Genomic DNA, 25,061 nt, shown 5'->3' on the forward strand with positions numbered 1-25,061 from the left:
ATGGGGTGCGGGCCCTCGTGTTCGGTGACGGCGTGGCACCCCGAGGCCTCGGCGCAGGACCGCGCGGCGGGAGGTCGCAGCCCGCGGGCAGTGCGCGTGTGGCCCATACGTCCGGCGGCGCGAGTGGGCCCCGACGCCTCGGGCTACCGGTCGTCACAGGGACTTGCCCAGGACAGCTGCTGCCACGCTGACGACACTGCGGCGAGGCCGGACTCAGCGTTCGAGGCCAGCTCCGTGGCCTTCGAGCTACCCGACGTCCACTCGCTTCACCCACTCCGAGTCACGGTGAGGCGACAAAGAAGCATAATGAGGCGTCTATGCGTTTGACATACGTGATATGAATTGCTATTGTGCCTGTGCCGTTGCGTAATACGCACTTTCCTACTTTTCACCTCAGTGACGGTACTTCTATGAAGTAATGCACAAGTGAAAGTAAAGAGAAGAAATGACGGAAGGGAAGGATAGAGCGGATAAGCGAAAAGAAAGGTAAAGAGCGGGCAGTCATTATCACAGTACAACCGACTATTGCCCCCTAACACTGTGCCCCCTAACAGCGTGTTCTGTAGACATCTCAGTAAAGAACGCTCCGCGATCAAATGAAATCAGGGACACGAAAATGTATCGGGTTTTGTGGTACATCAAGTCTGGTGGCATATCAATTTCACCAAGGTGGTACAGCGGTTACGGTTCTCGGCTGCTGACCAGAAAGTCGCGGGTTCGATCCCGGTAGGCCGCGGTCGCATTTTTGATGTAGGCGCAGTACTAAAAGCCCCTGTACTATGCGGTTTCAGTGCACCTTAAAGGACACCGGATGGTCGAAATTTCCGAAGCCCTCCACTAAGGGGTGCTTCATAATCGCAGCTCGGCTATTATAATAATAATAATAATAATAATAATAATAATAATAATAATAATAATAATAATAATAATAATTATTATTATTATTATTATGCACATGTCTTGTAATGCTTGCTAAGAAGCATGCTCATTAATGGAGTGTTAAAGTCGGCGTCTTAAAATGACCTATAACGTGGCTTACCCTAAAGGATGGAAATGCAGAAGAAACCGAACTGGCTTACAGTATAATGCAAGCAAGGCTTGAGGCCTTGAATGGGCTAAGGTCGTCTCCGTTGTGGTAAGATGCTAAATGTAAAACTCCCTCATTTTGCGGGAATATGTCAGACATGCTGCCTTACACAACGGTGCGTTATAGAAGAATGTCCCTGAACCAAGTTTTGCTATGCGGCACAGTACTATGTCAGGGCAGTGTCATGGTCCTGCGGTCACCCCTGGTCACGCATGGGCAGTGAATGTATTTGGGCCGAAAACAAAAGTCAGAAATGAAAAAAAAAGAAATATAAACTCAGGAAGGGTGGCGGGCTTTAGGCGCCGATGGTGGTATACCGAATCAACGGCGTTCGACTGCCGATCACGTTCGCAGTGTCCGCTGGCCCGGCTCCTCCAAGGGCGCCCATTACATTGGGGCAGCAGCTGGTGAGCGGTGTGACAGCTCTCATCAGCACCGCGGCACAACCTTTTGCGGGGACGGTGATGAAGGAGGACGATCCCCTACCGGCCAATGACGACAGCACTGACCCGATTCCCCCATTTCTCGCTTGCCAGTTCCCTGTGGCATTAGTCGCAAAATACATGCCCTTTATATCTTATTGGTTGGGGAGGATAGGCAAACGGCGCAGTGGATGACAGCGCGATGGTCTTGAATTCCTATTAAGGGTGCATGTGCGTGCGCTGTCTGCAACTATTCCCGAGCAATGAGTTTGCTGAAAGACGTGGTGGAGTGCGCAAGTAAGTATAAAACGTGAGATCTTCTTGCTGGGCTAGTGGGCGCATCTCACGGAAGGAATAAAGTTCCAACGAGACGAACAGAACAAGCGACACCGAGAAGCGCTTGTCCGTGTCTCCTGTGTTCATCTCGTACGCGCCTTATTCCTTCTGTAGTATAGAACGTGAAGTTTCGTGCACAACACGCGTATGACGTGGCCTTTGTTAATGCGATATATACCTTCGAGTCGAGGCATTCACTATACGAATTGTATGCGGTGGATAGTTCTTTATGCTCGCTTCATTTTCCGCGCTGTGAATGTAGTAAACTTCTGCGCGCACTTTTCTTTCCCGTCGTTGTAATGAGTGATGTACCGACAAAAAACCGCCTGTGATTAAATATGTCATGCGTTGCAGTTCACTTACAGTCGGAAACAATCAAATTCGGGGGTCAGAAATTTTCGAGGCAGCCGCAGGCAGTCGCGCAAGCAGTGTAACTCTGGCTGCGAGCTCACTTCTAACCGTTGGTTTCGTTACGGCTTGGATAGTACGGACGGATAGCAGTACCAGTACTCAGCCCAAAAGCAATTCAGCGGATGTCATTTATCTTATGACTAAGTGCTGCTGAGGATGAGGAGGAGGAAAGAAACTTTGTTCTGCAGTTATTTGGCCTGACGGGATGTTTCGGTTGGGCCTTCAGTCCAGGGCTCCACTTGCTGTTGCGACTCGTTTAGCTTGGTTCAGGAAGTCTTCAACAGCCAGCGTAGAACGGACAAGGGACAAGAAAGGGAACATAGACGAGCGCTGAAATCAGTGACACGAAAATCAGTGACACGAAAGAGAGGCCGACTGGCTATCCCGGTCCTCACTTGAGAGCTGTGCCTCCCATAGCTATCACGAAAGTATTGCTACAAGCAAGGTGGCGGGGAATGAACGCGTAAAAGCGAACGTATTGCCAGGAAAAGTGGCCTGCATGTACTACATTCATTTCAGGAAGAAATATTCGTAGACCTTTCACAGAATTGCTTTCGAGACTGCATGCAAGAGCGATGTTTTCTGCCAAGCAAATATAATGGGGAATCACTGCTGAAGCTTCGCAGACCGACAGCACCGCTGTAGCACGAAGGCTAGCGAAGTCAGCAGAATTTGTTAGGACGTTCTCCAATTTCACGTCAGCAAAAGGTCAGCTAGGACAATATGGGAACGCATGCTCTGATTGTAGCGTGCCTAGCCATGGACAAAGCTTGGATGGACGCATCGCTAAAGCAAACGTTGATAAAGGCACGCTTCTATATCGTTAAAAATGTGTCATTTCCGGAACCTCCTCACCGAACTCCGTCCACGCGTCTCAGCAGGGCACTGAAAATATCGTACACCGCCTCGTTGTCGTTGCTGTTTTCCCATCAGCGTTGTCCTCGAACCCTGAAGGCGCGTTCTTTGCGAGTGCAGAAGACCGCGCTCGAGGACGAGCAGGCTATTCGCAACCTGCCGCTGACGGAGCTGTTCGTGGACAGCCACTTCCCGCCTGCCGAGTCGTCACTATTCACGCATCGCAGGCCCGTACCTGGAAGGGTCACCTGGCTCAGACCACACGTACGTCCAATTGTTTCGCCGCTTCTTCGTCTATAACGTAATAGGCGCTTAAACGACGTTTCTGTTTCTCAGCAGAAGCCGACGAGTAAGGGCGACAGAAAACGGCTAATGGTAAACAGTAAGCTGCAACAGCTATTCTTCTGGCTATTATTTTTCGTGTGGGATGTCGCATGGTGTAATGCGGAAGAGAGAGAGTGAGATGGAAAAAGAAGGCTGACTAAAGTTTCTGTGCTTGCACGCACGGAGGAGGGAGACGGCAAATTAAACTTGATAGACCAAATACACGCGCTCCTTAGGCATTGCGCAGCGCTAATCACGCATAAGTTATATACGATCAGTATGACGCTGTAGCGTCATATTGGTCGTGTATAACTTTTGAACAGAATTAAGAATACCGTGAAAAATTTCAATAACAAGCAGGCAGAACTAAAATAACACTTTCTGCAGGCAACAATGCAAGTACATAAACTGTTACATAAACGTACCGAAAACTGGGCGAGTTGATAGGAATTCATTATGGAAACTTTTCAGCGCTCACAACAAACAAGATATCTGTCTTTGTTTCTCTTCTTCCCTTTCGTCTGTGTCAACTTTCCATGATGATATAAACTGGTATTGATTCTTGGATACTGTTCACTGCAGTAACGGTTGCTAGAACATATGGATATAACGTAGTTGAACGCACGTGGTGACCTCCATAAGACATCACGAAACTTGCGTACATATTTTTTTAACAGCTGAAGTGCTTAAGCGGACCGTTAAGAGAGAACAGAAAACTATCATCACCATGAACTGGCACGCGTTCTCTTCATCCTCTTCTTCATCTGATGCTTCGCTTCTGATTTGTCCGGCGTGGGGTGCAATAAATGCCATGGGCGAGAGAAAGAGTGCAGAGAGAGAGAGAGAAGAAGAAAGAAAAAGATACAAAGAAAGACAAAGGGAGAAAGAAAGGGGAGAAAGACATAAAAACATGACAACTCGTCTGCGACGCCGGCTCATCGGTTATGTGGCAGGAATTGAACGGTTTCCGCGGCTCGCTTTATCTAATGAAAATGTCGCTCTTGCGTAGCTCTAGGTGTAGTTAAAAATCCTGCGCTTAATGCAGCTCCACTACCGCGCGACCCGAGGCAATGCGTAGCACGGACAACCCAGCTATGCGCTTGTCACGGCCTCGGCGATGGCGCTCTTGGCGAGGCCGTGGCGCCCTCCCTTGCACGGCGCGGGTACCAGCCGCATGTTAGAGGCGTTTATCGCGATTGAGGTAAAGAATTGCGATTATTTATTGGTTACTTCTGTAGTGCATATTATTTTAAAGCTTGTTAGTTTATTCTGCACTGGTTTTGAGCATTGTTAGCCTTGTTTTAGGGCTGTATTGACCACTGCGTGACCATGCGACATGAGACAAGCCGGGCCGCTACATTGCTACTCACTTAAAAGGCAGAAAGACAGAGAAAGAAATAGGCAGAGAGAGAAAGGTATAGAATTAAACAGACACAAAAAAGAGATAGAAAAAACAGAGTGCAAGATAGAAGGAGAAAGAAGGAGAGAAACAGAGCGATTTCTAAGAAATAAAAAGAAAGAAGTGGAAAGAGAGAAAAAAGATAAAAAGAAACGAGTAAGCTAGAAATAGAGAAAGAAAAAGAAAGGGAAAAAAATAGAAAGAGCGAGAAAGGGAAAGGAATGTGTATATAGAGAAATACAGGAGTAAAAATAAACAGATAAAAACGAGTTAGAAAAACTGAGAGAAAGATAAACAGAGAAAGAAAGAGAGGAAGAAAGATAAAAATAAATAGAAACAAGGCAGGCCGCGCAGCTCCGCACTTCCTTCAGGCTTGGCACCATTGGTGCGAAGCTGCCTTATTTTTTTTTCTTTTTGCTCACGGTACCGTCGCTGTCATTAAAGAACCAATAGATGATTGCCATGCAGGAGATGGTCTCCGAACCGCAACTGCTGGTCAATGGAGTGAGCCGCAACGACATCGTCCAGGGCGCCCTCGGCGACTGCTGGTTCCTGTCGTCATGCGCCGCTGTGGCCCAACGGCCGGACCTCATGCACAGGGTCAGCATACAGTTAGACGCAATGCGGGCGACTCATACAGACCGCTTTAGCCCAACACCGAGGATAAAAGACAAAATTCAGCGCTTTTATAGTGATCGCGTCTACTGGCAACTTCATATCCGGATCACGCCAACTGATGAATATTACCATTCTTCATTGTGGAAATATTTGTACTGCTACAAAATGTACGATTTCGACGTCGTGATCTTTATACTACAAAAGAGTAGAAGTTGGCGGATTTGTAGTGCGGACACTTTATGGGAAGAAGGTCAGTCCTAAATAAGCCGACTATTATTCCATTAATCTTCGTTTTGTTATAGGCACAGCATATGGCCTCCGGTGTCAAATAATGCATTAGCAAAGAAGTAGTGTTATCAATATCTTAAAGTAAAATTAAATACGTCACAGAAACACTACGTGATAATGGCCTGTTGGACACAAAAGGGAGACGAAATTTGTGTGACATAAAAAGTGTCGCAGTGACAAATAAACTCAAAGAAAGATGTTCGCGTTACTTGAATGAAAGAGCCCTAATGAAAACCAGCAGATAATGATGCCTATTAACGAAGGTATAGGCGACGTTAATTGTAGTGTTTTAAGGTAGGCCACCACCTTCGAGAAAAAATTTTACAGTTGCAGTCCAAAAGTTGTAATTATAGTTTTTGCTTGTAGGGCTTAGATAAGTTTAAGTTTTAGAATGATGAAACTGATAAAAATATAAAAAACAAAATTTATAAAAATCAAAATGTGCCAAAATATGCATGTTGCGCCAACAGTCATAACTACAATATGGTTGGTGCGATTGAAACGCGACTTGGCAGGTACGTAGTGAGGACACTAATCTGTGCATCTAACCTCCACGATCATCCCATCTCTAAGCTAAGGCGCGTTATCGTAAAAAGACTGAAAAAGTTTATATTTGACACGTTTGTTTTGGACACAATTGGTCCTAGTACAAAAAGTTACGGCTCGTTTTCAATTATTCTGCTTGAATGCACAGCTCAACCTATAAAGAAACAGTACGCAAAGTTGTATCTGAAAGTGTTTATCAGAAGGAAAGTTATCACTGTTCGCGTATGTGTAGGACGCAAAAAATCATGTTTTGAGAAAAATGTCTTTAAAGATTTGAATCAGATGTCCATGTAATAAAGATTCAATAGGTCCGACATTCTCCAGGATCATAGCTTGGGACCTCCTCTGAAGCGGCGCAGTTTCGGTTTCGAATGTGCCTAAGAGGGGTTGGAAAAATGGTCATAACTTTCGAACAGCTCAAGATAACTACGTAATTATTTTTGCTAAATATTCTTCAATAGACAAGGAGTTTGAAAATGTGAAATAAAAAAAAACAAACAGTTTTTTCAAAAAAAATGCGTTTTTGAAGGTGGTGACCTACCTTAAGTGTATTGTAGTAATTGTGTGATAAAGATGTGAAGAAAGAAGTGGTTCACATCTCTATGACAATTACTACAATACGCTTAAAACATTACAAATAACATCGCCTATACCTTCGTTAATTGGCTTCATTATCTGCTGGTTTTCATTAAGGTTGTCTAAAAACTGAAAGAAAGCCCTCAAAATTCCCTCCCTTGAATCATTCATAGCGAGGGTCTCGTTCCGGCAGATTTGATGCCTTGAGGTAGCATGCGAGGGCTAATTGGTCAGCTGTCCGCTCGTTAAGGGATCGCGTGCTACGTGACGCCAGCTAGCAAAGAAAAGAGTGTTCCACACTCGCCGTCATGGCTACGGGCAGCGTTGGCTAACACTCCCAGTTTTGCATACACATAAATACCCGAGTAAAACAACGAGATAACGACCGTCGCTGTAGCGCAATTGATAAGAGCATCGGGTGCGTAATCCTAAGGTTGTAGGTTCGGTCTCTGCTGGCGCAAAGCTCTCTTTTCGACCACTTTACCACCTTCGCATATTTTATCAAAATTACCACAATACACTTAAAACACTACAATTAACGTCCCCTATGCTTTCCTTGGCTTCATTATCTGCTGGTTTTCATTAAGGTTTGTGGCAAAAATTAAAGAAACGAGCCCTGAAAATTCGTTCCCTTGAATTCTGAAAGAGGACGTCTGAAGCGGGAGAAGGAAGCAGAATAAATTATAAGAAATATGAGAGGAAAGGAATGGTAGACGAACGAAATGAAACAAGAGCGCATGAACGGGTGATCGACTAAAACTGCTTTGCTGCAGCGAAAAAAAAAAATTCTTTTATTGAACTATTCGCATACTTTTGCTCTTGCGAAGAATAGTTTCTTTCAGGGCCAAAAGAAGTCTGCAGGGCTTGTAGCACTCACATTTTACTCTGAGAGCTCGCAATCTGAGACACAGTACGAGAAACATGTTGCATGGCAAAGTAATGATTCGTCATATGGGAGATTAAACTGTTAAAGTAATATACCTGTAATAAATCGCGCGTGGTTTTTCCGTTTTATTAAAGTGAATTAAAAGAGTACTTGCTTCCGGGCTATGGTGACCCGGCTTTATTTAGAGAAATCCGTTGTGCGTTGCTTCCAGCATCGTAACTCTTTCTCAACAGGACTTACGAAATGCGTATTGGTAAAAGCAATTTTTTTAAGGCGACACTTTCAGTGCAGACCAGGACAGGCTACAAAGATAAGACGAGACAAGCACTGGCGCTGTTCTAAAGCAATGCTCTGGAATTGCGTAGAACGGCGTAAAATCAGTGTATTGATTTACCGGTACCGCTGCTTACTGTCTGTGACCACGAACCGCCCGTTCGCAGGTTGTTCCCCAAGAGCAGCAGCTGTACGGCTCGGAGTACAAGGGTGCGGTGCGTTTCAACCTGTGGCGCTTCGGTCGCTGGGTGGTGGTGTACGTGGACGACCTTCTGCCCACCAGTGAGGACCGGCTCATCTACTCGCGTTGTAGCGACCCGCGAGAGTTCTGGGTCGCCCTGCTCGAGAAGGCCTACGCCAAGTGAGCATCTCGTGCCATTTCAGGCTCCCCTTTCTTTCTGTTGATTCGACCAATGAAACGGGACGGATGGAGCACGTGACCGACTTTCGCTACGTTCTGCTGTTAGAAGGGCGGGCGACCTCACTGCAGAATCGATGGAATAAATTTGAAATTCTGTCTTCAAGCGTCTCCACTGCACATACTAGTGGACGCGAATAGCAACACCTAACCGAATATTGCATGTGCTAGATGCTAATAAAGTCGAACAAACAAGAGAACAAGTTTGTGTTTAAGCTTGCCACAAGTGACTGCAAAAAACCTGAATTCTCTTTGCCGCATACTGCGACCTAATTCGCTTCTTATGGTCGCGGTTTATTCATTGCTGACTGCAAACGTGATTTGAGCACGTCTCCTCTGAAACAGTCTGCCTGACCACAGGGCATAGATGCTTCGTGCAGTGTTGCGTGTGTCATATATTAGGCTGTCTCATATGTAATTTCATATGCGCTATTCAATAAAATTCTGCAAACGCTGCGCATTCAAACAAAAGCTTTGTTTTTCCCATTACTGTGCAGTCCTCATCGTCATGACTTAATTACAGTGTGGTAACGTTCATTCCAAACATAGTAATAGGTGATATTTGATTGGTATTGTTTGAGTACAGCAAGGAAAAAAAAAGAGAAAAGATCACAACTTGTTGCAGCGCAGCGCAAGCATTAACAGTAGTGAAGTCGTGTTAAAGTATTGACAGCACGCCAAGTTCCCATAATTTTTCGCCCAGCTGCTGTGAGGCTTGTAGCAGGAACTTCACATAATATGCGTATGGTGTGAAAGTGCACCACTGGGTGTGCTGCAAGTGCCAAGACTCTCATTTCTACTTGCATTCAAACAAGACCAATCTGGCATATTACATCACTTATGGACAAATTTGGCTGCTCTGGGCGCACGTCTTAAGCACAAGCTCTGGTCAAGTAAAAATTGCAGGTTACATCCCTTAGCTCCGAAAAAAGTTATTGGAAGGTTCATTTGGAAAAATAACGCAAAAAACAAGCAGAACGGACAGGACTGACCACCTCCCTCATATATAGCTTGGTATACATTGTCAATTTTGTTTGAGTGTCGCGGTGACTATTAATGTCAAGAAAACAAGAAGGGAGTTAACCAGTGTCTATCTTTACGACTGGTGGCCTTCAGTGGTTGCTCGCAAGGTGTGTTGGTGATATTTGTGGGCTTGTCCATAGCCATAGGCACAGGAGGGTAGGCCCCACCACTCTCTATTCAATCAAGTGGGCACCAAGTCTGCCCCATACCTGTATTTAGTCGGACATGTACCACCGTTCTCTAATGTGCAGAGCAAGGACCATGCGGTTTTTTTAAATAATTGCTGGGGTTTAACGTTCCAAAACCACGACATGATTATGAGGGACGCCGTTGTGGAGGGCTCCGGAAATTTCGACCACTTGGGGTTGTTTAACGTGCACCTAAATGTAAGTACACCGGCCTCAAGCATTTTCGCCTCCATCGAAACTGCGGCCGCCGCGGCCGAGATTCGATCCCGTGACCTTCGGGTCAGCATCGAGCACCATAACCACTAGACCACCGTGGCAGGTGCATGCGGCTTTTTGGCCATGGACTCCCAGCTGATGCTGCTTCCAAGAACTGTTTCCTTCCCTCCTTTACCCCAGGAAAGCCGGGTATGAATGACAGGCTGTGAAACACCTCATCGCTTAATTATCATTTCTTGCATTCACTATAGAGCTTGTTTTCTCTCGTACTACACCAATATGGGGGAGGGGAGAAGGAGGGCTGCGGGGAAACTGTCCCCCCATTGGAGAACCTTAAGCACATCTGTGGCTTGTCGATGTGTTCCGGCAGTTGAAGCTTCTAGGTCTTGGAGTACACGGTGAATCACCTCGAAACGTGATAGTCCAGTTCTGCGATAGAGAGCGATCCAAGGCAGTGGAATGTAGTGAATCACTGGTGACATAATCAAGTGAAATGTACCGGTTCTGTGCAGGCTGCACGGTAGCTATGAGGCCCTGGAGGGTGGACAGGCCATGGACGCCATGGTTGACCTGACCAGTGGTCTGGCCGAGCGGTACGACTTGCAGGACGCTCCAGAGAACTTGTTCGGATTCCTTCTCAAGGCGTCCGAGCACGGTGCCTTCGTCACTTGTTCGCGCAAGGCAAGTGCTCGCACTACCAGCGCTTCTGACTTGGCCGTTTTGCCGGCGCTTTAGTCCTCAGCGCTTCGAAGACGAAGATACCTATAGTCTGTTAAAACCTGTGTATAAATGTTCACGGCGTTCGCTGTTCCACGCTGGTTGCACCGTCTAATTGGTTGCACCATCTAATTGCATTTTTTTGGTTGCACCATCCGGTTGCACCATCTAATTGCATTTGCTCTTTTCCGTGACGTCAAGCGCCTTTAGCGTGTATCAGGTAGCTGATTTTCTTATACATACAAGTGTCTTTGTCGCTGTTTTATTTTGTTCGAAAACTTGAACGTCCTGGTAAATTTCATCAAAGATTCCGGCATCACTGTTCGTGGGAACTTGGAAGGTAATCATTTTAAGTGTGGACGACTGAAGTTTAATTCTTAATATGCGCAGTATTTGCATTAGCAGCGAAAAAGTACTTGTGGTCACAACGCGAACCACCTAGCACGACTCTCTTGCACAGATGAATGGCAGGCGCAGCGCAGTTTCGGAACTGTCGGGGGCAGAACTTGTGTGTGATCTTAGGTTGTAACCGACTATAGATGAATGGAGACCGGATTTTAGGCAAATGCCTATTTCGTTCCTTGGCCTCCTATCACCCCACTTTGATATATGAGCATGAATTAGAGGTTAAAAAGGGCTTTTATGGTGTTTTTCTTGTGTTTTATGGTGTTTTATTTTTGGCGTTTGTGCCCAAATGTCTATTACCAAAATAGGGGCCTACATGAACACTCGTTTCGCTTTCGCGTGCAGTTTGAGACCATTATTCATGCTACCGGCCACAAATGACATTTCGGAACTTTATGGGTTCCTCTATTTCAGCGAACTTCCGGAAAACAGCCGCTAACAGCAGTGAAAAGGGACGCGCCGGCCAGCACACGCCGCCGCGCTGACATGGCGCGTGCGGTTGGCTAATGCGACACTGCAGATAGCAAAGAAAGAAAGAAAAATGTGGCGTGCACGCGGCTTTTGTTTTGTTTGTAATTTACTTTTGAAGGTGCTCACCGACAGGTGAGAAATGGTCCCTACGCGATTAGACCCAGCCAATACGAGGCACCCCTCCCGTCTGGTCTTTTACCGGTCTGGCTATCCGCTCCTGCTCTGCCCTTCCCAGCCATGCCGAAAAGAAAGAGACCCAGAAGTGTGTTGATTCGACAGTGGACACATGACTTGCCATACTACAGAACAAAACGAGAGACCGTGTTCTGCAAACCGCGCGGGAAAAAGGACTATTGCACGGCTATGTTTGACTGCTCGCGCCTTTGTGCCATCATAAACAATAACATTCCTGCTCTCCTGTTGTAGTACAGGTTGTGCAACTCTTTGTTTTGAAGTTGTTTGCATTTAATTAAAAATTCCTTGGGCCTATAATTAGGACGTTGAATGCCTAAAACATTGTTTTGCGCGCTATTTTAGGCGTCTAAAACGCGTTTTTTTAATGCCTAAAATTCCGGCCTCCAGTGGTCGCACTAGCTTTGTACAGATGACGATGACGTCCATGTAGACGCGCCGTTTTTCTATCCAATAAAAAAGAACGCTCAGACCAGTACAAGTTTTGACCACTGATGAAGTGAAAAAAAGAAATTCCATAATGGCGATACGATGTTGGGCTCTGCGTGTACATACTCATCTCCACCTCAAGTTCTTGCGCTTTAAGTATAACTTAAAAAATAACATTATATGCATGCACGCCGCCTCATGAACTGCCCGTAAAGTCGCGGGTACATTGCCACCGCAAAATGTGCACCAGAAACGCTTTTTTAAGCAGTTATCAGTCATGTAATGTCTCCTTAAATTTAGCTCAGCATGCATAACAGTGTTGCCAGATGCTACCAACCTAACAACCAAATAATCGTCACAAAAGAAGCCAAAAAAGCGGAAATTTAATTAATTTTCCCATTGTTGAAAATATTTTTTATTATAATGAAAAATCACTAATTATTTCGTACAGCGAGAATATCCGCAACTATGAACGAAAGCACATATTTACTTTTTAACATTGTCTCCAGAGTAGTCTACATTCGGTTGAATACACGTTTGTCATTCCATGATTAACGTTACTTGTTGATCCTCCCAACGTATGCTTGTTTCACTTCAATACTCAACTGCTCAAGGTCATCGACAAACGAGCTATTAGTGAACGGCAAACGCGCTATTGATGAACGTGATGACCACTAAAATAACTGTATTTGTTTAAAAAAATGCAAGTAGGGCAAGAAAATGCGACAACCGACTTGAGAATTCTACAAGCGACTCAGCGAAAATGAGAACTGGCAACGCTGATGCATAGCAATCTTAACCAGGAATTTTTGCCATTTTTCAGTGTACTGAAAGCTTCTGGGCAAAATACTTAGATGCTTCATCAATCGCCAAAACTAACCGTCGGCGTCAACATGACTAGTGCAAAATGTTATCATCACATTACGATGTCACTATATGACGTCAAACGACGTCACAGATTGCCTAAATATGTGACGTCATCACATGACATCGTCGCTTGGTCAGAGGAAGGGCAATCACGGAGGCAGTGTGAAAACAGGTCAGGTACAGAAAACTCGCAATGCCTCCGAACCGATCGAAGGGTCGGAGGCATTGCGGGCTCTCTGTACCTGACATTGCAATGCCTCTGTGATCGGGCCTCCTTTGACGAAGCAATGAAGAATCGGCGGCCTAGCAAGCTTTCGGAGAAGCCTTCACTGCGGCGTGCCTAACAATCATATCGTGGTTTTGGCACGTAAAACCTGACCAATTATTGTAATTAGGCGAAAGCCTAATATCTCTTATCAAACTCGAAAATTGACCTACGGCGTCGGCGGCGTGAACACGAGTGATGCAAAAAAATCATCATCACGTGATGTCGCCACAATGTGACATCATCATGACGTCACAGATTGCCATAATTTGTGACGTCATCATTATGTCACATCAGGACATCCTGATGACATCATAACATGACGCCATCACACGACGTCGTCACTTGGTCAAAGGAGGGCCGATCACGGAGGCTGTGAAAAACCAAGTCAGGTACAGAAATCTTGCAATGCCTTTGAACCTGGAGGCAGGCAAAACCACATTAGGAGCGGAAAACTTTCGGAAAAATGGAGGAGGGGGGGGGGAGGGGGCGAGGACCTCTACATCGACTCAGATGAAAAAGAAGGAGGATTTCGCCTTCGAGTCGTCTTAGGCGAATTCGTAGGGGACTGTGAGTTTTTTGATACGGTGGGCATCGCCAAGAAATTTCGTTCACGCGTTATTTCTTCTGTCCGAATAAGGCAGTCGTTCAATTACAACCACGGCGGCTGCCTCGCTGAAGCTTTGAGGGTTTTAGTTCCGCTTTTAGTTTAGTTTTGCAATCGCTTTGAAGCGGCACGCTTTTTTTTAACGTCCCAAGAAGAGGGCACGCTTCTGTGCTGATAGTTAACAGCGCCCAACTTTGCAGGGTGACTGGTGGCTGGCCACAACGGCCGACCCCAATGGCCTGGTGTCGGGCCACGCGTACACGGTGAGCGCCGTGCGTCGGGTGGCGCTGAGCAACGGCCACGACGCCTGCCTGCTGCGCGTGCGAAACCCCTGGGGGAACGGCATCGAGTGGACCGGCGACTGGAGCGATGCGTACGCGCAAGCCAGCGCAATTAAGTCTGACATAAACTGCACACGTCATCATTACCGTGGCCCTAATGAAGCCCATGGCAGATTGCTGACGCTTCCCGACCATTTCGAATTGCACCTGTCATGTATTTTTTTTTATTTCCTGCCCGAAACCAAGAGCAACCATAATAATAACGCCCTTTCTTTCTGTCCTTATTTCTTTCTCTGTTTTTTCTTGCGTTGCCCTCGCCTGCACTCTCCCTCTTTTCCTAACATTCTCACTTTATTTTTACTTTTAGGACTGTTGCTGAGGCGGCGTGAATTTGTAATGGCCGTGCATTTTGCCTTTATATTTTAGAACTGTGTTTACCTATATCCATTACTCGAAGCTAATTTTAGGCCCTATACACCACTGTTGGTGCTGTATCCCCCAGCTTGTGAACGGCTATTATATGAGTCGACCAGTGAGCTTAGGTTTGGCGCTCTTTGGCCACAGTGGCCCTTGCGCCAAAAATAGAGAAAGAAAATCAGCTATCATCATCACATTCTTACCTGATTCTATGCAAATTAAGTTAGACCAATATTAAGACGAGCATTTCGCGTATCTACTAATACTTCGAGATAAGCTCACCCTGTCACCGCTTTGGGACCACAGCACAACGGGAGAATAGAAATGTCGCACTTGTTACAAGCTCGTTGGGAAAGCGAAAAGTTTTGCGCCTTTTGGTATTCTTCGATGGACGTACCGCATCTTCCGAAGTGTAAAAGTGGAAACTCCGCTTATTCATAGTTTGGTCAGGATAAGGGGGTTCTGAGAGAAGAAAAGCGCAGCGCGTATTCGCGAGGCCTGAACCTCGCTTGGAGCTTTCGATCGAAGATTGGATGCAACGGGTTTGTGATGGAAGGATAGTGACGACGGAATAGTGATTAACTTGTGCACAGTTTTGTAAAGATAAGAGTGTTTGTATGTATATCATGCTCTACATGTATATCTAATCCATACAAAGCATGACTTGAATGCTGCAGTTTTACATACCTAAATAACGATAAGATTATGTGGCGTGCCCCAGTGAATGCGTTCCGGTAACTTTAAGAGTTTTTCGCAACGCACCTAAATACAAGTGCCAACAGGCGCACTGGTTCATTTCGTACTCATCAAAATGCGGTCGCCGCGGCTTTCAATAGAACCCGCACCATCGTGGTTAGTTGTGCAAAGCCATAACCTCTAAGTTACCACGGTGGGTCAAAACATGAGTTCGCAATTTGACGTATGTCTATCGAATTATTGCTGACCCCAGAATCCCATCGTCGTTGAATGTCAGTGAGCCCACAGGATCATTTACGGCCGAGACTAAAGTTACGGCAACCACATCGTTTCAGTGCAATCCACTTCCCGCCTTGCGCGCACCTGTTAAGCGCGTACCTGCGCGTATCTGTATCATAGGCGTGCGCAGGGGTCCCCTTCAGGGGGGGGGGGGGGCGAAGGTTCGTCGCAGCGCCCCCCTCCCAATTATGCCAATGGTGGACGGCGCTGAGATTGCGCCCCCCCCCCCCGTGTCGCAGCGCCCCTCTCCCTATTATGGCAATGTATGGGGCTGACTTTGCGTCCCCCCTCTTAGGTGAATAGGGGGGGTTGCCCCCCCCCCCTGCCCCCCCTGTGCGCACGCCTATGATCTGTGTGACAGTCGCTGAAGAGACACGCAACGCAGGAAACAAACACAAACACAACGAGACGGGCATGTGTCTTTTTAGTGAAAATTATCTGGTGTAGTGAGTGCCAACTATAGGCCGTGAACGACTCCTTCTGTACAGGGATCCCCAGTGGTCCCTGGTGGACGTCGAGACGAAGAAGCAGATGGAGTGGCGCCAGCACGGCGATGGCGAGTTCTGGATGAAGTACGAGGACTTCTGCCGCGAGTTCGAGGAAGTTTCCATCTGCACTCTGGGGCCGGATTTCGACGGTGATGGCATTCCCGAGAAGCCAGGAGAGGTACACTGCCCATGGCTATATATGTTGGCTTTGTGTGCAACTCAAGTTCGTAGTGTTGAGACTGGGGGACCGGGTGCGTTGACGCCGAAGCTCCCACGAAGGGTTGCGAGACCTCAGAGTGAAGGGCCCGACATTCAGTACGCTTGCGCTGTCAAAAACAACTGTATTTACAGATATGTACAGTCCCGCTCAATATGACTTGGAACACGGGAGCGCGGGACCTCACGAGTTTAAGGATTGCGCATTCCTTCCACTAGCCCTTAATTCGACATCTAAACGCTGTGCTCTCACTGGAGGATGTTCCCGAAAAAGAAAAATATTTAGTTACAGACATGAAGCAAGTTGAAGCCATGCGCAATCTTTAAACCCGTGAGGCCACGCGCTCCCGTGTTGAAAGTCGTATTGAGCGCAACTCTACAGTGAGCAAGGTGATTACAGAGACATCTTTAAAACTCGACTGACGAGTGACGACGAGCCTTCTTCCCGCTTTTCAAGACTGTCCTCAACCGGAGCAGTCGTGATACCAAGATTGGTTACGATCACTAAATTCAAGAAATCTCACGCAACAACATCGACGGCAGCACAACTGGCAACCATTCATACCGTGTTACAATTCGTCATCAACCAACCGACACACAAGTGGACTTCTTTTCTGCGACTGTAAGGCGGCACGGCAGTCTCTACTGTAAGCCATACGCCGCTGATCGCACGAACAGCTGGTACTAGAGACTGCAGAGGTAATACAGTACTTAACTGAGAAGTGACATAAGTCCCTTTTCAATGAATACTAAATCACTGTGGAATTATCGGCAAGAAACGGGCCGATAAACCTGCCCGTCCGCTCATACAGAAGAAGACGCACTACCCTACCGCTTTCCAGGACTGATGCTGCATGGAAGCTCCGCTTGCACCACCTCGCAGTGCAATGAGGCGCACTTCCATGCCGAATTTAATTCATTGGACCCAACCTTAAGTATTGCAGTCCCATCGAGGTTTCGCCGTGTAGATGCTACCCTTTTGTGTAGACTATGGCTGGGCGTTGCGTTTACCAACGCCTATGCGTTCCACATTGGCATGGCCGACACCGCAGCCTGTGACCACTGCGGCATTGAAGAAACAGTTGGATATATATTTCCCGATGGCCCACAGTACAGTGCACAGCGACTATTCCTTTCCAACGTACTCAACAAGTTGGATGACCGTCGAATTAACTCGGAAAAAAAGAGCTCTACGATATGACAGGACACAACGTCGCAAAAGAGGGCCCTGCAAGCGCTATACTTTGCTTCTTGCGATCGACTGGCCGTTCTTGACGACTGCATTGAGAACGACCTTGCTGTGTGTGTTCTCTTTTTCTGTGTGTGTGTATGTGCGTGTGCGTGCGTGTGTGTGCGCACGCGCTTTTTTCTGTTTTCTTTTCCTTTTTTCTCTCTCTCTGTACCCTCTTTCTTGCCTTTATTTCCCCACCCCTGTGCAGAGTAGCAAACCGGAAGGTAATATGTGGTTAACCTCCCGGCAGTCCTCTTCATATCTTTCTATTTCTCTCTTTCTCTAGAGCACATGCAGAAACGACCGTGTGCTGATACTATTTAGACGGGCATCAGCCTGAGCGTGGACTCTACCTCGAAAACTGCAGTATCTTGTGTGAACGCCAGAACTCAACGGGCTTGTTCTTTTTGGATGCCTTTTTCAGGTGCGTGCAATCCGCGGCGTGTGGGTCGACGGCGTCAACTCGGGTGGATCAAGAAACAACCTAGGCTCGTTCAGCACTAATCCGCAGTACCTGTTGTCTATAAGGCCCGCACCAGGTGACCAAGGTGAGCGAATTTTTTTCGATTTGTTAAATGCAGTGACATGAAAATTACATTTATAGGGATGTAAGTCTGTCTTCAACATAACTACTAATAAGCAGACCTTGTGAAAAGACAACGAAAAAAAAAAGAAAAAAACGAGACGTTATCGCTCAAAATGTTTGATCAATAGGAAGCTACACTATAAATAGGTTACCTCGCTAGTGTGATATACGTGAGAACAAAACGTGCAGAAGACAAGTTTAGCGTTTCATGCCCGTGCAGTCAGCCTCAGGTATCTCGGTATCTTGAACGGTGCTCACAAGTACGATGCGTCCATTTCACAGGAAAGAAAGCATCTGTACCTGGCACAAAGTATAAGAGCGCCGCAAGGCGGGGCCAAATATAAGAAATCTTGAAAAATCAAAATATATTTTTGAGATCATGGCATTTTATAATAAAATATCTCTCGTTATGTAGGTTACTACGAGCCAACGTGGAATTCACAGGTTTTTGGTAGATATTAGATGTTTGACACAGATTCAGGTTAATTGACTCACTGGCATGAAATTGTGGCTAATTTTTGTTCTCCATAAGCTGGTTTTCTGCGTCATATCACGTGAGATACCGACCGCCAACTAACAGGAAAGCTGGGTGGTAGTTTGCAAACAAAGTGACTCTTTATTACTGCCTATTTGGCTTTGCTTACGATGCCGAGATCTTTATGTCGGGATGAAAAGCTACACGTTATAACTATTTTACGTGTACACAAGTGACAACGCAGTAGATATACCTGAAGACTAGTCGCCAGTCCCTGTATACATTATAAATAGCTTGTACTGACGTCATTTAGGCGGTCATTCAAGCGGTATTCGCGTAGTTTGAAACTGAGTCTTCATGACGTCACGTTAATATTATCAGTATATCGCACGTGGTATCTGGCACTGTTCTGTCACAGATGCCATAACGTTCGGGTTGCGTTATTCTGGCAATGAAGCAGCAACAAATATGCGGCGTTGGCGTCATTGTAGCTTCCTTGCTGTAGCACCGGCATGTCTGGAAGGTGCGCCTTTGGTGTCACCTGCAAGTTACCAACAGGTCTCGGAACCCAGGGACATGTTGGTAGTTTCGCAGTTGGTTTCACTGAAGATTACTCGTGGTACATGGGACTTCTTGTGGGCGCACGTTTAGCATTGCCGTTCTTTCGTGGGTGCAGGCAATGCACCAGCGGCCGATGACACCACGGCGAGCGTCGTGGTGGCACTAATGCAGGTGCATCCACCCCACAATGCGTTCATCACACGGAACCGCCTGCGCATGCATCAGATAGGATTCGTCATCTATCAAGTAAGTGAACTGATCCGGCGTTAAAGGAGCCAGTCCTCCTATTTTCTTCTCACAGGCGAACTCATTTCATGCGACGCAAGAATATGCCTCGCATTAATTTATTTAAAGAATTTATGATCAGAACAGTTTTTAAAAGTTTTTAAATTGCTCATGAGAAAGAAGTGAGTACAAGCAGTCATTTTTTAGCTTTGTAGGTCTCTTACGTGTTGAGAGATACACTGATAATAATGAAAGCAAAGAATGGCGAAGGCTTCTGATCACTGAAAAAAAGCAAAAGGTCAATGACATTTTAGATTTAGAATGAATTCCTTATTGGGATGCCACAGGAAAACTCTGGCAAGCAAGGAAATTCTCTAGATGGGTCCCAAGATAGCAGTCTTGTTTCAACTTGGTCAGCAACTGTTATATTTTTTCGGAGAGTTTGCATCAAATTCTTGGCTAAATACACTCATTTTAGCGAGCTTATTTTTATGGCTCTCATTTATGTTAATTTTCACGTCATATTACATTCCATATCTTGAGAGTGCTACAAAACACAGGATGCGTTAACAAAACCTGTTTTAGATGCTGTTTCTGGCGTTGTTTAATTGTATCTACACTCGGATACAACTTAGGAAATCCGGAGAGGTGTCACCCAGATTACCGAAGCACGGCCGTCGATCGCCTCCGATAAAAAAAAATAGTCCTTCTCATGCACTCGGCAATGTTTTCCGAAGGCAAGGTCACCGCCCTCCGGCTCATGACGTCAGTCTGGAGCGCGCTCCTATTGGTGCAGACTTGTGTGCATACGTCTTTGAAGAAGAAATGCTACGGACTTCTCAAATTGTACCCGACTATAGTACGTATACAGGTGCATTGCAAGTGCTGCCAAGTGAGATATCGAGTGAGCAAAATGAAATTCAATAACGCAGGATATTTGCAGCATGGGGTTCCTGTTAGCTGCAGAAATAGTGCACTGACCTGGGATCTGTAAATATTGATAACGCTATTGCTTTCCGCACGCAGGCGACGGACCAATTCCGCCGTCTTTCTCTGGATCACTTCGCTCGTACGCCGGACGTGGCCAACTCCGGGGCGTACATCAACTACCGCGAGGTGTTCGGTCGCTTCGAGCTGCGACCGGGTCACTACGTCATTATACCGGCCACCTTCGACCCACGCTGCCCCGGGGCGTTCATGATACGAGTGTACGCCAGCAGCCCCTTCCACCTGAGGTGAACACCCTGTCGCGTTAATTTGTGAGCACTGATTCGTAGATCACTCGGAAGGAACTACCCGCATTTGACTGTCGGCAGGAACCTCGTCCAGTGCATTTTATCGAAAATAAAAGCAGAGCGCAAAAAAGACGGGGCAAAAAAGACAAGAAGACGGGACGGGCGCTCTTCGGGGCGTCGAGCGCCCGTCCCGTCTTCTTGTCTCTTGTGTGCCGTCTTATTTGCGCTCTGCTTTTGTTTTCAGACAATGCACCAAATCACCCAGCAAGGCATTCTATTTTATTGAAGATGTGCATAAAACCGTTTGTCAAAGTAACCAAAGCCACGGGGCGCGTTGTAGACTCAGGGACTTTAAAGACGCGTGATAGAAAACGCGATCTTTCTCAGATTAGCAAATTACACTTTCATAACGCCAAAAACATCACTCTTGCCTGAATAAGTGGAGTGGTAAGCGAAAAAAAAGAAAAAAAAGAAAAAAAAAGGAAAAGCTCAGGAAGGCATAAGACAGTTCCAGCTTAATGTTCTCGCGCCCAACTCGCCGTTGCCTGGTGGATTTGACAGCACCTTCCAGGACCTGAACGATTCTTTATTCGGTAAAAATTGATTTAACAGTATTAAGCCACTGTGGCGAAAACACACACACACACACACACAAAAAAAAAACAACTTGACTTTTAAGTCCGCGACATCACTCAGATTCAAGTGCTGAGGTTACGTCGTGAAAGTTTAAGAGGACCACCTGTTGTATCTGTCTCGCTGCAAAGTTTCGCCGAGGTAGGCGCACACAATTACCTTCACCGTTCTAAGTTTCCTAGGGCTAAGATTCTGCACCGTGTCACGCACCTAAGTGCGAAGCGGAATTTCACAATTATTTCCTTTGATACTACACTATTTTTGCAATCCTCGCCCAGAGGGCCTGACCCCAGAGATAAGGTGTTTCAGATAGCCCGCAAACTTATATGTGGTATACCGCGCTGCTTGTCATGTCCATGTAAGCGACTGACTACAGAATGCGCAAAACTTATGACATAGTGTCGGCAGTGACCTATACGTTCACGTGCGGTCTTTTGTTATATTTATTCGAAAATAAGAGGTAACGCGAAGAGGCTGTCTGGCCTATATCTCGCAGAACAAACAGTAAGATGTCGCTGATAGCATTGCTTATACAATTCACGTCTCCCATAACGTCGTACTGCGCGAAGGCTCGTGCTTGAGAATTAGGCGCTTACGTGTCCCTGTTGTTATACTCTGATATTATTTTTTTTCTCGAAGGGAGCTTCACTGAACAGAACGAAGAAAGCTCATCCAATGAGGATTGATCTCCTGAAGAACAAGGCGCTCGAGAGACCTGCGCCTATTGAAAAGAGCACGCTGCCACACAACCAAGAGATTGCGCTCAAAAGTGAGTATCGATAACAATTACCATAAATCGCTTGTATGCAAAAGTTATAATCGTGTACTGCGTCGCAGTGACTGAAAGCATGCAGCCTATGCACTCACGGAAATGATTATTAGGTTTCTGCATTTGCGGGCTGCGCTTCTTAATTGCAAACGAAAATCAAAGCCAACTTCGTTGGGAGAATGAGAGTGATTGATTTTGAACAATGTCATCTGTTTGTTCGAGTCAGCGAGCAGCATAAAGAAACCAATTTTCTTATACTGCTCGCTACGCAGTTCACTTAGCACGTTGGTTGGACACTGAAGATAAAGAAGTATTCAATGTAGTTTAGCAGTACAATGCTTGAAAACTCTGGTTGCACTTCTCAGCGGAATGAAAGTGGTAATAACTTACCAAATTATAGTCGTCGTCATTTCATAATTAACAACCTATTTTCACTTCCACTGCAGGACCCAGGCATGCAGGGAATATCCTTCTTTAAATGTTTCGCCAAAATCAGAGGGCTGGTTATTTAGCAGCGAGGTCTAGGATTTTGGAACGTCTCTATATAAATCCATTATTAAGCGCTAAAAACTGCACCGCTCCGAGATCGTAGTCTTTACAAAATATGTAATTTAATGTTTCGGCAGATTTGGTAAGCTATGGGTAGATACTCTCCGATGCGGATAAGTCATGTTGCGCACGTTATTGGTCTCTCTACAAGGCGGCATTAATGATGCACCTTTCGCTCTTGTGTCGTGTGTGCCTTACCAAAGAGTGGCTACGTGAGGCAACTGTGATCCATCTGGCGATAGGGAAGCTCTGTGCACCAGTTTGAGAGCCGTGGCGCATCGATATAATAATCTTACGGTTTTCCTGTGTCGCCTGCTTATTTAGTGTTGTGCAAAGTAATAAAACTAAAGCTTACTTCTCTTGCATCATGCTATTTCGCGTGGCCTGTACGTCAAAAACCAAACTTTTCTTATTTTTTCACGTGTTAAATATTTATTTTTACTCCACGCATGTTTTCTCCCTCTCGACCACTAAATGTATCGCGCAATTAGATAATAACACATATTGTTTGAACATATTTCAGACAAATTTATTTATTTATTTATTTATTTATTTATTTATTTATTTATTTATTTATTTATTTATTTATTTATTTAAAATACTGTTAACTCTGAACGCCGTTACAGAGAGGACTGGTTAAAACACGCGCGTTATACAATGTTACGCAAGGCAGCTTGAAAAGGTGAATGGTCTGGGTTGTTGGCAAAAGAAGCCGGGAAGTCGTTCCATTCAGATGACGCCTTTGACATATATACATAATTCTCTCACAAAAAAGAAAACAAAACCAAGAGAAAACGTGATGCTGCTCTGTAACGAGTGCTTCATAAATTCATCCCGATCCAATCAGTGATGTCACGGAAGCTTGTATACATTTGAAAAGAGGCACAATTCTCACGTTCCGCACCAGGTCGCTTTCCGGAGCCGCTCCTAAACCTACAGTGCTGAAACGCACCCGCCAGTCGGCAAGCGGCGGAACAGAGCCCTGTGGCGCTTGCGCGCTGATGGCGCCGGTGTTCGTTTTCGCGTCGCGCTTTCGATATCACAGAAAGAAGGATGCGCGACGAAGGCTTTGAGGCCTTTCAACCCCGCGTTGCGTACGGAAACGTGCATAGTAAAAGAAGCCTTGAGTAAACAGCCCACACGGTATTGCCCCCTCCTGCTCAGCGCAGTACGCTAAGGAAGTTTTAAATCTCATAGACGAGGAAGTTCTACCTCTCATTTGTTCCGTCCTTTCTTTCTCTTTGCAGCGCGCTCGTAAGCAACGCGCGGGAAAGCTCACCTTTCCCCTGGCTCTCGCAAACGTCCGTCGTGGTGGGACGTTTGCGTGCGAATCTCGAAAAAACAAACAAACAAACAAAAAAACAGGCATTGATTAGACGGACTTCATCGCGCCATCGCAAAGGAAGGTGCCGATGTCTCGTCGTCCGGCTCCCCCTACATAAGATGCGAAGTCCGGTATCTTCGCAGAGGTCTTTCTCACGACACGATCACACTTTACTGTGATTCTGTCCAGCGTCAGCGCTCTTTTCAAGGCAAGTCGATCCCTCGTACCGTCGCAGTATTGCCGAGTCGCGTTTTACGTAGGACATTGTGTGTGGTACTTTTTTTTTTCGCAGAGGGGATGTTTTGAGTCACATATGCGAAAAATTTACTCTGTGTTTTGTAGAAAGAAAGTGTGCTTCGATGTTACGGATGCTACTGCTAGAAAGAGCCGGCCATATTAGCGTGTTGCGAGATATCAGACTACGTGGGTTTCTTTCTGCTTAGCAATCACTAAAAAGCTAACTGTGTGTAATGGACATTCGACTGGTGGTCTACGCAGCTAATGAGTCCATGATCTAAAATGTTAGGTGTTGAAGACGCGAATTCGGCGGGAACAGAAATGCAATGCAAAATTTGTCCTTTCAGTTTTTTTTTGTTTTGTTTCCGCTGTGGTAGCTTTCGCTGAGTGATGTATTTAGCCAGGTATGCAATATTGTGCGAACCAGCAAGTTGCTCCCCGTGACACGATTTGAGCTTTGGAGCACCTTATAATGAACTAAGTGACGAGTGTGAGTTTCTAAAAAAAAAAACGACAAAGCAGGGCGATTAAACAACTGACTGCTTAATAAATACCTCAACAATTATAAAAGAGACGAATCACCAATACATTCCTGAAACATTCTTACATCCTGGTAGAAACAAACGTTAGAGACCGGTTCTTCATATAACTATGCGGACTGCTCGTCTGATGAATACTCCCTTCTTGTCATATTTTCTTTGCTTCTGTAATTCCAGATTTTCGGACCGCTCGGTGTTCTTTGACGTGCACCTGAATCTAAGAACACGGGCGTTTTTGTTGTTGTTTTTAACACGAAAGTGTTTTGAGCCGGGGTCCACCAAGTACATCAGTCACGGATATGACGTTGATAAAGTGGACGCCAACGGGTGAGAAAGAAAAAAAACAAGAAAAAGATACCCCGCTGGGAATCGAACCCACGACGTTGCGGTCGCGACGGCAAGCGCCCGACGCCCTACCAACTAAGCTAACTCGGGAGATGCAAGACACGGCGCGAACGCGCCTTATATCTTTCACAGATTCTCTTTTGCGGCGGGCGGAGC

The 25,061-nt window shown here is 46.0% G+C and overlaps 2 protein-coding genes across 2 annotated transcripts in view; both read left to right on the forward strand.

Moving 5' to 3' along the window:
* On the forward strand, positions 1 to 23,793 carry LOC119391341 (calpain-B). The gene is made up of 12 exons (XM_037659023.1): positions 1 to 285; positions 3,232 to 3,375; positions 5,303 to 5,434; positions 8,189 to 8,382; positions 10,379 to 10,547; positions 14,020 to 14,192; positions 15,981 to 16,158; positions 17,852 to 17,975; positions 19,165 to 19,295; positions 20,301 to 20,509; positions 21,782 to 21,911; positions 23,708 to 23,793. Exons 1-11 carry the CDS (start codon positions 1 to 3, stop codon positions 21,792 to 21,794), a joined length of 1,752 nt encoding a protein of 583 aa, XP_037514951.1. The 3' UTR covers positions 21,795 to 21,911; positions 23,708 to 23,793.
* The window catches only part of LOC119391342 (limulus clotting factor C-like), an 18,415-nt gene continuing 15,171 nt past the window's right edge, over positions 21,818 to 25,061 (forward strand). Inside the window, exons 1-2 of the mRNA XM_037659024.2 lie at positions 21,818 to 21,911; positions 23,928 to 23,992. Of these exons, the coding sequence (XP_037514952.2) occupies positions 21,818 to 21,911; positions 23,928 to 23,992 (159 nt within the window). The remainder of the gene's footprint in view (positions 21,912 to 23,927; positions 23,993 to 25,061) is intronic.

The sequence above is a fragment of the Rhipicephalus sanguineus genome, chromosome 4, assembly GCF_013339695.2.
Source record: "Rhipicephalus sanguineus isolate Rsan-2018 chromosome 4, BIME_Rsan_1.4, whole genome shotgun sequence".
In the NCBI taxonomy this organism is placed as follows: Eukaryota; Metazoa; Arthropoda; class Arachnida; order Ixodida; family Ixodidae; genus Rhipicephalus; species Rhipicephalus sanguineus.